The sequence below is a fragment of the Sinocyclocheilus grahami genome, unplaced genomic scaffold (assembly GCF_001515645.1).
Source record: "Sinocyclocheilus grahami isolate Dianchi unplaced genomic scaffold, SAMN03320097.WGS_v1.1 scaffold324.1, whole genome shotgun sequence".
Classification (NCBI taxonomy): domain Eukaryota; kingdom Metazoa; phylum Chordata; class Actinopteri; order Cypriniformes; family Cyprinidae; genus Sinocyclocheilus; species Sinocyclocheilus grahami.
The window spans coordinates 695,911-712,373 of NW_015505503.1; the positions used below are offsets into that span (position 1 = coordinate 695,911).

Here is a 16,463-nt window from a genome sequence, read left to right on the forward strand (position 1 = left end):
TATATATATATATATATATATATATATATATATATATATATATATATATATATATATATACAGTAAGATAGCGTTACCATTACGTGATGCATTTTTGATTTAAACAGTAATCTATCCACATAGACCAGATCTTTCAGCTGCACCAGCAAATATCAGATTTTATATCAAAACAACAATGAAAATAATCCATTTAGTCCCGATATGACTGTCATACTCTGTACAGATCTCCTTTATGAATACAGAAACCATTACTGGACATGGGGGTTTAAGCCAATTAAGTGCTCATCATTCACACGGAGTAAACATTTATATAAATAAAGGTCATATCAAATCATCAAGTCCATTTAAATGCTATTTATTGCAATTATTTTTATACATTACTATTACGTTTGGAGATCTTTTCATAGTAATGAAATATGAGTTAACCTTGGTGTCACCTGACCGGGTGTATGGTAATTGTAATTGTTTTTAAACCATAAAAACATAATTTTATAGCCATGAAGTGGCTAAATCACTTGGTATCATTCTTGTTAGAGAGTCTAAAGCAATAATTCTGATTAAATAGTAAGATATGTTGGTGTTCTTCGTGGTTGTTATTATGATGTGCCTGTGATGTGTTGTGAAGTCGTAAGAATTGTGGAACTTGGAAATTAAATCATGAACCACAAAAGGCTGTGAAACTCCTTATCATTCAGTTTCACTTCTCGCTTAAACTTAAAGGTGCACTAAGCGATTTTTGAAAAACGCTTTTGACCACTGTGTAGGACCGAGTCCCAAAACAAACTCGCAGCCAATCAGCAGTAAGGGGCGTGTCTAGTAATGAAAGGGAGAACAGAGCGCTCAGTGAGTGCACAGGACGGATATTAGCAGATCGACTATAGATAGCGAGAGATGGCAGATTAAAAAAAGGGGGGGGGGGACATTTCGGAGGAACAAAACATTAAAATGAAGGGTTACGATCAGGCAAGACGTAGGACAGCGTAAATATCAGAGCAGCTTTCCAGCAGTGGAGAAACTCAAGGGGCGGAAGGGAATCAGACGCCAAGGTTACTTTGTTTCTTCTTAATAGGTAAGTTATGTTGATTTTGCTTTTTTCCCACAACTTTTCTGTGTTGGCTTTTTGCTTGAATATGGTTGGCAGGCATAGCAGATTACACCATCGTCGGTGCCAGTGTTGTGTACGTATGTGTAGGGCAGAGTTATCAAAATAGGGGCGTGGTCCTGTTGGGGTATGGGCGTGTTTGTTTTGGTGCTTTCAAATATCAACATTGTTTGGCAAAAATAATTTTAGTGCACCTTTAAGCTGCCCATTTGAAACAGACCCATTTCTCTTAATGTTTCTCTTTTGCGTATGGGTTCTCCAGCAGGTAGCGATATTTTTCATAGTTGTCCAGCAGGTATTTGGGAGCAAACATATGCTCTTCGGGGTCTGAAGGGGGATAGTCTGGTATAGACCCATCAAACCAACCCCCTGTCTGTATTAACTCTTTAATATAACTTATCTTCCGTTTCTCGCTGTAATCACCCCAGCGTGGGAAGTCTCCATTTTGGGCTGATATGAGTTTGTAATAAATTCCTTCTGGTTTAAAACACCAAGAACAGTGCCATCCAGCGTAGTGAATGGGGCTTCCGATGGCCCATGGTACCAGAATGCGTCCCGTGGAGTTCTCGTATTCCCGGAATCCCGACATGGAATAATACGTCCGCCGTCGAAGAAGAATCCCATTACCATTGTAAACCTTAAAGAGCATAGCTGCCGTGCAAGCAGATAAAACGTTTAGCGTTCCAAACTGCCTCCAGTAGAATCCGTATAGGGATTTGCGCATGTGGATCCCGACTGGTTCCGTCCAGCCATCGTAGAGTTTGAGGAAAAGGATTCCATCTCGAGCAGGAATTTCATCCGCATCATCGATGATGAAAACATCATCCTCTTTGAGGCCCTCAAGCCTCGACATTCCGTTTTTGGTCAAATAAGTGCGTAGGTAATCATCCACGATCCAGCCATCCGAATGGCCGCCATCAGGAAAATGGTCCAGGAAGACGTACAGGATTTTGTGCTTTATGTAGTCAAACATTCCATTTAGGATCTGCTGGCGGAAGACAAGAGGTCTTGAGTCACCGTACGCGGTGAAATTGGATTCACAGACCAAAAACACATCCACAACATCCCTAAGTTCATGGAATCGAGCGTGTAGTAGGTCAAACTCGTGGTTGATGTTGATGGCATTGATGACCCGACGTGGAACTTTTCTGGGTGTTACTTTTGACTTGGATGGGAGATTGGAATGATACACAATGGTAGGGATGCCACAGTGAGGACCGTGCCAACCCTGCCGGCAGGGACACTGAACCACCATCTTGTCTGCATTGATTGCTTTGTCTTTGGGGTTGATTTCTCTGTGATGTTGCAGTAACCTGCGGTGAGATGCGAAGGCGGCCACATCCGTCCCCTCTCTGAAGCACACTGCTCCGGATTTGGTGTGGATGAAAAAGGGTGTGGGATCATCATGGAGTACAAAGGTACGCTCATGAAGTTTCCTATCTGAAGGGTCTGGCAGGATCACATTTGAGTCAACATTGCCCTGTTTGGAAGTAAAGAGTATAATAAAAAAAAAATATATATATATATAGGGGTGTAACGGTACACGTATTCATATGGAGAATTTTCGGTACGGGTTTTTCAGTTCGGTACGCATGTGTAGCTACTGAACAAATACAGCATTGGTTTAACCACTGCATGAGTGGAACTTCATTTGGAAACTTCCAGCTATATTGTTGCTTTTGATAAGAAACAAAGTATCATATCTCAAATATAGAGCTCCGTTTTGAGCTCTTTGATGTGGCGTGACAGATCGCTGTATAAACGTGATAAGTGCGATCGTTCCTTCCTCTTTTACTACTAGTTTTAACGTGAAATAAACATGAATGACTATCTCACGCCTCATGTAATCACTCGATCAGTGTTTCAACCGTGGAAAGACGGCAATAAAACAGCTTGTAAACAAAATGTCACGTAGCATTTCATTTACTTCAGGCAAGTGTCCACAGCAGTGCGCCAGAGAAATGAAGTGCAGAAGAGCATTTGGCGAAATATTAGACTTTATAATCATTATATTTTACTTTGCCTGTTAGTGATGTCTTAATTATTTAATGTATATTAAACTAAATCTGTTATGAAACAGTTCTGAGAGCCACTGTGTAAATGTATAATAAAAAAAAATATATATATATATAGGGGTGTAACGGTACACGTATTCATATGGAGAATTTTCAGTACGGGTTTTTCGGTTCGGTACGCATGTGTAGCTACTGAACAAATACAGCATTGGTTTAACCACTGCATGAGTGGAACTTCATTTGGAAACTTCCAGCTATATTGTTGCTTTTGATAAGAAACAAAGTATCATATCTCAAATATAGAGCTCCGTTTTGAACTCTTTGATGTGGCGTGACAGATCGCTGTATAAACGTGATAAGTGCGATCGTTCCTTCCTCTTTTACTACTAGTTTTAACGTGAAATAAACATGAATGACTATCTCACGCCTCATGTAATCACTCGATCAGTGTTTCAACCGTGGAAAGACGGCAATAAAACAGCTTGTAAACAAAATGTCACGTAGCATTTCATTTACTTCAGGCAAGTGTCCACAGCAGTGCGCCAGAGAAATGAAGTGCAGAAGAGCATTTGGCGAAATATTAGACTTTATAATCATTATATTTTACTTTGCCTGTTAGTGATGTCTTAATTATTTAATGTATATTAAACTAAATCTGTTATGAAACAGTTCTGAGAGCCACTGTGTAAATGATTTCAACAACAAATAAAATATTTATAATTTAGAAGTTAATTTAAAAACTGCATTATGTGCAATTTACATGTTTTGCATAAATTTTTTTCAGATGAGTGTTGATTATTATGTTTAAAAATAAATAGTAATTAAATTTAAGTTTGGGCTCTGTTGTTAATTGTAACCTTATAGTAATGTAAAAGGGCTCCCTATAGTTTAGAGAATAAGCTAGGGTAGATTTTTAATTTTATAATTTTATTATAATTTTAATTATAAATGAATTTATTTAAAGAAAGAGCCATTTGTTCAGTAAACCACTGTTTAATAAAAAAAAGTAAAATAATATATATATATATATATATATGATTTGTTTTCCCTTTGCTGTACCAAAACCATACCGAACCGTGACTATCAAAACCGAGGTAAGTACCGAACCGTCATGTTTGTGTACCATTACACCCCTAATTTAAAACTCAACACAAACCCAAAGTATACATTAAAACCTGGCCCAAATCTCAATGGGTTATCAGGTTGGATAACAGACTAAGAGCTCAGACTAAAACCCTTAGACCTCTAGACATTCTCTTTTGACCCTCATTGGCTCTACCTTCAGGTGGCTGTGTTCATGAAAGTCTTGCTGGGAGTGGAAATCAGCAGCCGGAAAATTCCAGAAGATATCACTGAACATCTTCAGAGTTTTTAGATGGGTGGAGGGAGACGAGAGCTCCTGCAGCAGTGAAATATTGTGCAGGGCTTTGTAGTAATGAAGAAAGGAAATGACACAAATCCCCAGTAAGCACAACAGGAAGACTTTAGACCTTCGTATTCTCATCCTGTAACACAGAGAAAATTATGTTAATGTAAAACATAAGCATGTCACTCAAAATTGTCTGGCTGTCTGAGTGTCCTCTCAGTTCAAAATAACAGCTAATTAAATAGCGGCAAGCTAACGCAATGACACTTAGCAATCTCTTTTTGCAGCGGATCACGGGAGTTGTTCACAAGCATTTAGAGATGAACTAACACGATTTAGTCCTTAATCATATTCTTCTCTCTTACTGAGGTGTTTTTGTTTCAGTCCATGAACAGATGAGCAGTGTTGTGCAACGTTAGCAACCATGGAAAGAGTAGTGAACTGAGTCAAGCGTGAACAGCAGCTTGTGTGCACAAGCTAATAAAAATTCAAAGATGGAAATCCAAAGATATATTATCTGATTGGCTTGCAGTTTGTTTTGCATTAAGCAGACTGGAATGATGAGTATCTCCAGGTTGAAAGTTATAAAACTCAAGACTCACATATATACTGTATATGAAAAATCCATTAAAACTGTGTTTTAATGAAAGAGGCAGCAATCATTTTATATTGAACTAGTATAATATAGATTTTCTTTTCATGGTGGGGTCAGCAAAATGTGCAGGGCAAGCAACAACAAAAAAAACTGACCAGGATAACAAGACCTTCTTGTTGAGCACTTGTCTATCTCATATTTTCCACTTTATGGCCTTACTGCACAGATAGTTCTTAAACCTGTCTCCAACAACCTGGAGCAAAGATCTGACCTGAACTAACAGTCACAATAAAACACACGGTAAGCAATGGGCCAATCCAAAGTGCTCTCACTGTAACATTTGCAAGCTTTCTCATATCGATGACACGCTAATGGTGTCTATGAACATGTCATTTTTACTCAAAGGGATAGTTCACCCAAACCTGTATGAGTTTTTTCTTCTGTTGAGCAACAAAAAAAAAAATACTGTTGAAAAACATATTCTTCAGAATATCTTTTTTTGTCAGCAGAAGAAAGACACTGATACATGTTTGGAATGATATGAGGGTGAGTAAATGATGACAAAATATTCGTTTGAAATCTCTTTAATGCCTTCATACACTATGTAATGTTGTTCGGAAATGAATAAGCAAATGTTCCCACGCCAGACAAAATCTTTTGAATCAAGGAAGCAGTTTTACTGTCGCAACATGTTACATTCCAAAAAAAAGAAAAAAAAGAAAGGAAATTAATTGAAAAGGGGAGAAAAAACCTACAAACACTGAAAAGAGATAGGCATGAACCAGGGTTTTTATCAGTAACTAAAACCATAAAAAATACGTTTTCATTACTTAAATAAACATTAACTGAAACAAAATATATTTCAATTCAACATTTCTCATTTTTTTTTAGTTTGACTAAGTTTAACTAAAAAGAGAGAAGCTGAGTGAATAATTCACCTGACCCGTGAGCTCAGTTTTTCTCTTATCACCATTTTCTTGCCTCGCAGTGTTAATATTGAACAGGACAAACAGAATCTATTGCTGAACTACAATTTATATCCTCAATCATCATGTTTAAGCATGGTTTTATATAGTACGAAGGTCAGTGTTTGACCATATGATGAATAATTTTTGTCTTCAATTATTAACAAAGAGACTGCCAGTTATGACTGCCTTCAAATTTATATATATATATATATATATATATATATATACACAGGTGCATCTCAATAAATTAGAATGTTGTGGAAAAGTATAAAAAAAAAATATTTCAGTAATTCAACTCAAATCGTGAAACTCGTGTATTAAATAAATTCAATGCACACAGACTGAAGTAGTTTAAGTCTTTGGTTCTTTTAATTGTGATGATTTTGGCTCACATTTAACAAAAACCCACCAATTCACTATCTCAACAAATTAGAATACTTCATAAGACCAATAAAAAAACTATAATAAACATTTTATTTTATATTTTTATTTTTATTTAACTTGATAGCAGGCATCCTGAATTTATTAGTTTAACCCATGTCTTTTCTACTAGTCTAGAGGACAATTTAAAATAAAATGAGACAGATTACCTGACTTTACCCAATCCAATAAAGTATTAAAAACCAGTCAGTCTCTTGAAACCACAAAACTGTGATTTTATGGCGTGGTTTTATGGCGTGGTTTTTTGTGTGTTTATATTCATGGCCCTGAGAGTGTGCTGCCAGACAGACATGAACCATCCTTCCAAAACAACATGCTGAATCTAAAACATCACACAGTTACATTCACAGGACGACCTGCGAGTACGGACGTTGTTTGTGCTTGCCTGAGCTTGTGATGATGTCATATATCCTGAGTCCCTGCTTAATTTCTGACTGAAGGCCTTGTTTTGGTCATCACTCATGAAATACAGGTGGGGCAACACAATGCAGTTGGTTAAGGTGTGACTCTGGACATATATCTGAGCTTAAAACACATCCCAAAGCAACCGTTACAAAGCTCTTTTTAGCAGATAAAGTAATAGGACAGATTACATGCATGTTCTTGCTTGTTTTACCTTTAAGCAGTATTAGTATGCACTGTTAGACATTTCAAAAGGTAACACAGTAACTTACTGGCAACACTGTTGCCGTGTCTACCTCGGACATGAACGACGTAACGCAACACGACAAAAGACAATATAGAACCCATTATAATCAGTGATACTATCTACAACAAGTAGGGATTACTGCTGGCTGGAGCAGTGGGCATGCCGAAAGATTAGGGTGCGGGTGTGCCGAAAGGTAGGCGGCGTGGATAAAGGTCTATCTAATTTAGGGTGACTAGACGTTCCCGTTTTCCGGTTTTTGGTGTCCTGTACAGGATTGGAGCTGTCACCGGAAATGTCCCTGTTTTACAGCACGTTCAAAACAACTATTACTTTCAGCAGCAGAGGGCGCTGCGAGCTACTGTAGCCATGAAGAACTTGGACGAGAGCCGAGTGCTATTATAATCAATTATCAAAAGAGACACCGTTATTGGTTTCAAGGTAGTCACATATTAACTATACATGTTAAAACAATTATATTGTAATATTGTTTGTGTGCACTTTATGACAAGGTATAATAAGGTTGCAAGATTGTTTTGCACACATTATTAACAATTCCTGAAACTTTCGCCGCAGTGACGGCGCTACACCGGGGCTAGGGGTGGCTATAGCCCCATCAGATTTTTTAATAGCCCCGGTTTAGCCCCATTTCTTTATTAAGTAACTCTGACGTCATCAATATCATTTATTTTCTTAGCACCCCCACATATCGGTCTAGCCCCCCCTTAGCACCGGTAGAGAAAAAATTCTGGCGCCGTGCCTGTTTCGCCGTCACAACTCCGAAATGAATATAAAAGATAATAAACTAAACAATTGAACTAGCAACAAGCACATACTTTGTGGTCAAAATTTGCCTAAAATGCAAAATAATAAGCCTGATTAGGGATAGTAAAAATCCATTTCCATAAGCATAAACAAAATTACTTAATTCACTCAAAATCATTTGAAAAATTGCAAGTAGCCTACTTTATACCCACAGTTTGTGAAAATGTTCAACACAGTCAGAAAATGTAAAAAAAATATTTGTTAAATGCAGTTTATGGTATGATCTGATATTTAGTGTTTTATTTATATTTAGTTTTTGTAAATAAGTTTGTTATAATCCTATTTTGATCTGTTTACTATTTGCAATAGTTACTATTTACTTTTCACTTTTCATAGTGTGGTTTTTGGTGAATTGTAGGCCTATTAATAAACATCATTGCAATTATTAATTATGATAGGCCTATTAATTTAATATATGGAAACCACAACTATTAAAAAACAAAATATACCCATTTTTTAATTTGTAGATAATCACAAGTGAGATTCATTGACATTTTGACCACTGAACTAGGAAATGTCCCCGGTTTTCATTTCAGAAATCTGGTCACTTTATTCTACTTGGTTAGGGTTAGGGGTTTGTTTCTGTTGTAGCATACACCTTTCGGCACTTTTGCCACGCCCATTACTCCGACCTGCAGCTACCCCTGTCTAATCTACAATGGATGTCGGACAATAAACTGATGCCCCAGTAGTACTCCAAGCACTCGCACTATTTCTGACATGAAGGACAAACTGATTTGCCAATCATTACAAGCGATTTAACACATCCAATGTAGACAGTCCCAAGCTGTTGCGGCATTGTAGACAGGGTGTAAGGCAAATCCTGTCAATCCAAATGCAAGAAATAAGGAAAATAAAAAACCTCAATGGAATGGCGCCAAAAAGGCCACTATAGCAAATACAGTAGTATACAGGAATTTAAAAAAAAAATACAGTAAGTCTCTGTATGTGGTGTTTGACGTCACAGAAAATTCCCATGATGCAAAGGGATTTACAATTATTTACTGTAATGGGAATTTGCAGTATTATACTCGGTGATTTATAGTAAATAACTGTAGAAATGATAGAAATGTCTATAAAAAGCCTCCGGTATGTTTAGAAGTTAGTAGACATTTACTCGCTCATTGCGTCAAACCCACGTGTTGTTATTATTTATGTCAAGCAGAAAAGGAGATATCTAAAGAATATTCATGCAGCTTTTTTTCATACAATGGCTGCAGTTTATGTTCGCTCCAACTGAACCAGTCCACCTACCCATCAGACCAGTGCTTACAATCCAAATGAGCTTCTATATAAATCAATAATGTTTTGCACCACATGTCGTCATTATCCAGCAAAACTGTTTAAATAAACTTATGGAGTTAAATTACATATATACTGTATATATATGTGTGTGTGTGTTTAGTGCACATTAAAACATTTTTTATTTTCATTTTTCAGAGACATTTAAAAAGGGCATGACCCCTCTTATCTTTAGTGCTTGTTTATAGAACAGAATAAACTATAATGTTAACAATCACCCAATATTCACACTTCCTGTTTAACAATGTGTAAGTAAGTGTGTGTGTATGCGTGTGTTTCTTCAGAGGGCACCAATGCCAGGGGCACAATGGCTCTTTTTTTCAGCCAGACTCCCCCTCTTCTAATTCTCAAATGTCAACATTTTTCTCAGCCTGTACAAAAGCTCTCTTCTCTTGGTTTGGGAACACACACACACACACAGATGGAGCACACCAGCAACTTCCTTTGCCATACTGTAGCGCTCAGAGAAAGAGGAATACAGTTTCTCTTCCGCATACACACATCTAATTCGCTTCATTTGAAACACTGTTGATCGTTTTTAGGGGTAACATCACCACTTAGATACAAACAAAGCTATGCTTGGCCGTGCAATACTTGCAGCCATAATGCTGCTATATATTATTGCACTCAAAATTATTCAACCCCCATTGCAAATCAGGTTTTTCTTGTTGTTTTTTTTACTTTTCAGACTTTCAGCCAGCTGTTTGCAATGAACAAATAAAACTAAAACAATTGAATAGTTCAACACAACATATGCTTTAAGTGGTTTCCCCAAATTCATCTGAAAATTGTAACTTTTAATGACTTCTGCAGTCTTAAAATGATTTAACCCCTTCGTGGCAGTCATTTTTAGTACTTAGTAGAGCACCCTTTTGCTGTTATGACCTGCAGCAAACCAGATGCATAGCCAGACACCAGCTTCTGGCAGAGTTCCTGAGGAATCTTAGCCCATTCCTCATGAGCAATGGCCTCTACATCAGTGATATTCTTGGGTTTGCGTGCAACTGCCTTCTCCAAATCCCACCAGAGATTTTGTATGGGGTTCAAGTCAGGTGACTGTGATGGCCACTGCAGAATCTTCCAGGACCTTTTATGCAACCGGGCCTTGGTGGAATCTGATGTATGCTTGGGATCACTGTCCTGTTGGAAGGTCCAGTGTTGCCCAAGCTTCAGCTTCCTCCCAGACGGCATGACGTTTTCTCCCAGGATTTCTTGATACTTCAATGAATCCATCTTGCCTTCCACAAGCTGCAGGTTTCCAGAGGATGCAAAACAGCCCCAGTGCATCACCAAGCCACCACCATGCTTAACTGTAGGCAGATTGTTCTTTTCAGCGTATGTTTCATTCTTCCTCTTCCAGACATACCGGTGATCCACAGGGCCGAAAAGTTCCAAAGTTTTTGTTTCGTCGCTCCACAAAACATAATCCCAAAACTTCTGTGGCATATTTATTTGATTTTAAGCATATTGGAGCCAACTTTTCTTGTGCTTTTGGGTCAGTAGTGGTGTTCATCTTCTGGCATGGCATTGAGTACAAACTGTGCAAACTGAAACCTCGGTGCCTGTTGCCACCAAGTCTTGCTGCAGGTCTTTTGCAGTCATTTAAGGGTATTTCTCAGCCTTCTCAGAAACCTGGTTGCAGCCGTTGATAGCTTCTTTTTTCTGCCATGTCCAGGTAGTGTAACCACTGTTCCTTTACATCTGAACTTGTGAACCATACTTCCAACAGTGTCTCTAAGAACATGCAGTGCCTAAGCTATCTTTTTGTACAAACCCCTAGGCAATTCAGGTATTTCATGTGTTCCTGCTTAAAGAGACCACTGACGAGATCACCATTGCCATGACGGGTGTATGTGGTCTTCAACAATCTTTAGGTAGGTGGTACGTGTCAAAGTAACTTCCACATGAATGCCATCCAAGGTTTCCCAGCAGAACACTGATCAGAACATTGGGACGTGGCTACTATAGTGTAAACTAAATTCAGATTTGCTTACAGAAGTGCAAGGAAAAACTTGCCAAAATACGCAGAGACAGACAATAGGGTAAAGACTGGAATACACTATACGACTTTAAAATCTGAACAGATTTTAAAATACTCAGCATCATTTTGTAACATAGTCACATAGGAAAAACTGGCCATTATACACTACACGACTGAGAATCACACACTCCCAGACTTTAAAGTTCTTCCAATCACAACAAACTCACGCAGAAATATGCGCCTTGTTGCTAAGAAACGCATGACAAATGAAAACAACATGTGTTCTAAAATCGGCTCAAAATATCAAACATATTTGATCTCCTCCGAGATCAAAGAGTGGAATCATAGTCTTAAGCTTAAAAAAAAAAGAGTCTGTGACCATCATACACCACACGATTTTCTATGACATATGTCAGCTCAAATCTGCAGACTGTCTCTGACTTTTGGCAACTACCATCGACTGTAAATCAGGGGAAAATCAGGGCAAACAACATGTAGTGTATTCCAGCCTTAAACGATTAGTTCACTTCCAGAATACATTTTTCAACGAGCATTTGTGGTTAAAAAGCATATACATTTTTTTTTGGTTTGTTTGTTTTTTTAGAAAATGAGCGATGGTTTAACTAGATAAGACCCTTATTCCTCGGCTGGGATCATGTAGAGCCCTTCGAAGCTGCACTGAAACTGCAATTTGGACCTTCAGCCCGTTGGGTCCCATTGAAGTCCATTATATGGAGAAAAATCCTGGAATGTTTTCCTCAAAAACCTTCATTTCTTCACTGAAGAAAGGAAGACATGAACATCTTGGTCTGGATGACATGGGGGTGAGTAAATTATCAGGACATTTTTATTCTGGAAGTGAACTACTCCTTTAAAGGTGGGGTAAGCGATTTCTGGTAGCCAATGTTGATATTTCAAATCACCAAAACAAACATGCCCCTACCCCAAAACGATCTCGCCCCTATTTTGATAGCTCCGCCCCACTCATACATAAGCAACCCAGGCAACGATTAGTTCTGTGAAACAAAGCAAAACCAATGTTACACCATGTCTACACCGGACGCAAGTGGCGCGACAAAATACTATAGAACTCATTATAATCAGTGATGCTATCTAGACTGGATGCGGCGTGACACGACAAATCCCGACAGAAAACTGCTGCCGCGTTCTATTTATGACATATTGACACAAATTTCAACGGTCGCTTTGTCGCATCCAGTGTAGACAGACTTTGTTGCGACGCGACAACTATCGCGTCCGGTGTAGACACGGTGTTACTCACCTATCGAGAAGAAACAAAGCAACCTCGGCGTCCGATCGCAGGCCTTCCGCTCCTTGAGTGCTCTCCAGCGCTGGAAAACTGATCCAATATTTACACGGGTCCTACTTCTTGCCTTATCGTAAGCCTTCGTTTGTTCCGCAGACGTTTTCCTCTTTTGTTTTTTATCTGCCATCTCTATCTTTCTGTCGTCGCTCGGCTCGGCTAATGTCCATCCTGTGCACTGAGCGCTCTCTCCTCCACATCATGAGTAGACACACCCCTTACTGCTGATTGGCTACAAGTTTGTTTTGGTACTCGGCCCGACTCAGTTTTCTAAAGCATTTAAAAAAAAACACATACCCCACCTTTAAAATAAGGGTAAACACTGGCGGTGTTTCTACAAGGAGGAGAATGTTGCGTTTGGATTTCAGTTGAGGTTGAGTTTACAAAAGTTATCTGAAAATATACTTTGTGTTTGTAATTTCACTAAGTGACACCAGTAGCGTAGTTTGCACAGCAGCAGCTCCAACGCTACATATTTCTTTACAAAGACAACTATAAATTTGTTTGTAGAAGTCGGTCATTTATAAACGTTAAAGTTTTAAAGTTTAACACAGGGATTCGCATGTAAATGGTAAACAAAAAAAACAATGTTATTTTTATAATACACCACACTTTCCCCCAAACTGAATAATTAAAAACAAGTTTAAATGGGTAAATCTTCTATACATATTTTTGATTCTTCTCTTTTCATTAATGGCAGTAAAAGCAAAAGTAATAGTGATGCTCACTTTCGCAAACAGCACTAAATACTCTATTGCTCTTAGTAAACACTCACACAGGGCACTTGCAGTTTAATAAGTCTGTATAAAACATCTTTCTCAGCTGCTATACATCAAATATTGTTTCCAAAGTACTTCAGTTACTTTATTCAGAGTGTCTTGTCTTCATGCAGTGTTACACAAACAAAATCCACAAACACACGCTTCTATGTACGTTCTTACATGCACGGCCCAAGATGCAGATACAGAAAAGAGAAATATGATAAAGAACACACAAACATGACACAAACAGGCTTATATCAGGTGGCCATATGGGTATTCCCTTCATCTGCATACAGATATATATATAGCAGAAACCAAACAGCTCATAAAAAAACTGCAATCATATGCAGAGCTATTTGCTTAAAGCAGGTGTTTCCTGATCACAAGAGCTTTTGTACTCATTTCGAAACATCAAAATGGTCTAGAAACCACAATTTGACTCACTGTTTTGCATTGGAGCTCAAAGGCTTACACTTTCAGACAAGTTGTGTTGGCCAATTGGTTATGGAATCATCTTCGCATATGCAGATGTGAACGCCTGGTGGTCCTGTGGTGAACATGCTTAACATTTGTTCTTGTGTTGCTTAAAACACCACAGGCCACCCACAATCCATTCACTGAAGCATACTGCACTTCAAAATAGGAAACATAAAATGAAATAGCCAGTTCCAATCTGACTGGTTTGCACACAGGTTTTCTTATGAGATTAAAAGGTACAATGTGTATATACAATGAGCTATTATTTACTGGATTTGCTAAAGTTTGTGGCTTCAAATATTTAAAACATATCAGCAAGATATCAGCAAACACAACTCTATATTTCAACTTTGATTACTGAGTTACATCTGTTGAAGGGGTGATTCACTGTTTTTTTTCTAGGCTTGATTGTGTTTATGGGGTGCAGTCTAACATGTGTTAATGCTTCGTTTAAAAAAAAAAAAAAAAACATTATTTTTCACATAATTTACTTTTATTCCACACAGCTCTGTCCCTTCTCTGAGAAACGCTCTGATCATTTCCTGCTTTTATGAAGCCCCGTCCTCAGAAATAGGTGATGGGCTCTGATAAACATTGTAAACAACGGCGTCGTTAATATCGCTTATCAGTTTGAGCCCGATTGAGAAGCAGAGGATATTATTGAAGAGGATCGTGCAGAACCTGTGCAAGCAGGCTTTTAATGGTAGACCTATGTTTTTTGTTTGTTGTTGTCTCATACTTTTAGATACGCTGTTATTTGTAAATGCTACTGCTTATGTTTTAATATACGGTTTTATCCTGATTAAAGCTTTAATACAGTACGCAACTGCATGTGCGTCCATGTTTAACGCTTCTCATAGCTATGTGAAAATAAGTGTATAATTGGAACAGTTCATTGTTGGAGCTGAGCTGAATGAGAGAGAGAGAGAGAGAGAGAGAGAGAGATGCAGAGTGTGTGCAGAGCAGGGGAACGCGAGGAACAGTATTAAGAACCGCTGCTTTAGAACATTGATTTAGAAACTTGTGAATCCATTAGAATCGTTAGAAGACATTTACATTGAACTTTCAGCTTCGTAACTTTGCAGATATTGTTTATGCTCAAACAGCAACATTACACATTAACTAACGTTAAAAAAGTGAAATCGCAATCAACCACCCCTTTAAATAACTTGATCAAAAGGTCTATACTCATTTTATGGTAACTTCAACTAACTTTCAAGACACCTGCTTGAGCATGAGAGCAGTTGATCTGAAGCATTTTGTAACTTAACTATGCATAAAGGTGTTAACATCCGAGTGTGTTGCAACAACATAAAATTTGCACAACTTGTGGTCATATAACAGTTTCCCTTTCACAAACCCCATTGTTTTCCTCAACAACCTCGCAATGCACCATCTCCAAAGCACAAATGTGCTCTAATGTCTAATGTCACAGCTGAGCTTGCATAGATAAAAGTGGTTGCATTCACATACTTGCATACTATATATTTCAGTTCTTTCAAACTCACAGGCCTTCACCTTCAGACCATCCAAGATGTAGATGAGTTTGTTTCTTCAATGGAACAGATTTGGAAAAATTTAGCATTACATCACTTGCTCACCAGTGGATCCTCTGCAGTGAATGGGTGCCGTCAGAATAAGAGACCAAACAGCTGATAAAAACATCACAATAATCCACAAGTAATCCACGTGGGTCTAGGCCATCAACTAACATCTTGTGGAGCGAAAAGCTGTTTGTTTGTAAGTCTACAATCCATAAAAAAAGTACATCCGCTTTTGTCCTCTCAATCACAGACATATTTGTTTAGAACTGTTTTCACTTGTAAACGGTCCTTGATCAGTGCATATTTCTCTCCTGATTCAGACTTGGCGACTTTTTTTACTGAAGAAAGAAATATTATGGATAGAGAATTTATATTTTAGCCTGAAGCAATGATTGCCATTCATGTCTGAACGATGGAATTGTTTAGTACAAAGATGCAGCTTTTCACTTCAAAAGATGTTACCTGATGGACTGGAGTGGTGTGAATTACTTGTGGATTACTGTGATGTTTTTAACAGCTTTTTAAACTTTTATTCTGACGGCACCCATTCACTGCAGAGGATCCATTGGTGAGCAAGTGATGTAATGATAAATTTCTCCAAATCTGTTCCTATGAAGAAACACTCATCTTCATCTTGCAAGCCAAAATGTAAAGACTTGGCAAAATATGCTGAGACAGACAATGGGTTTAAAGAAAAGTAAACGTTGCTGGCGCTCTTACAAAATGAAAGAATTTATAAAAATGGAATGGAACATTTCAGCTTCTGATCGACAGATAAGCCATTCTCAAGTTTCTGTCACACAGGTTAGATCTTCACTGTCAAAGCCCCGTGAGAGCTGTGTTTATGATGTCTGAGTTGGGGGAAGTGTGATGTGCAAAAAGGTGAGATGAGTGTAAGGGGGCGTTTGCAAAGGTTGTGCTACATTTTTGTAATTCTGCTAAGTGAAATTAATTGCATAGAAACTCTTCTGCATTTCAGCTGCAGGGAGTTTCGCTGTGTGGTATTCTTGACTTTAGAGTCTGTTAAAAAGAGTTTGTGACTTCCAACAGTACCTTTTTCCTTTTAGGTAACCCTGCTTTTTAGCTGAACTCTGAGACAACATTCTGGAACTTCAT

At 38.1% G+C, this 16,463-nt stretch overlaps 1 protein-coding gene across 1 annotated transcript; it reads right to left on the reverse strand.

The window, feature by feature from the left end:
- Window positions 1–1,245: 1,245 nt before the first annotated feature.
- On the reverse strand, window positions 1,246–4,621 carry mgat3a (beta-1,4-mannosyl-glycoprotein 4-beta-N-acetylglucosaminyltransferase a). Its single transcript, XM_016294772.1, has 2 exons — window positions 4,397–4,621; window positions 1,246–2,582 (listed from the first exon to the last, which is right to left on the reverse strand). The coding sequence occupies exons 1-2, from the start codon at window positions 4,619–4,621 to the stop codon at window positions 1,332–1,334; spliced, it is 1,476 nt and encodes a 491-aa protein (XP_016150258.1). The 3' UTR covers window positions 1,246–1,331.
- Between the last annotated feature and the right edge of the window lie 11,842 nt (window positions 4,622–16,463).

Bases quoted from the DNA above. Each gene is read 5' to 3' on its own strand.
- mgat3a (XM_016294772.1), bottom strand. From the start codon at position 4,621: ATGAGAATACGAAGGTCTAAAGTCTTCCTGTTGTGCTTACTGGGGATT. The intron at 2,583-4,396 runs GTAGAGCCAATG...ACTTCCAAACAG, and splicing joins ATGAACACAGCCACCTGAAG to GGCAATGTTGACTCAAATGT.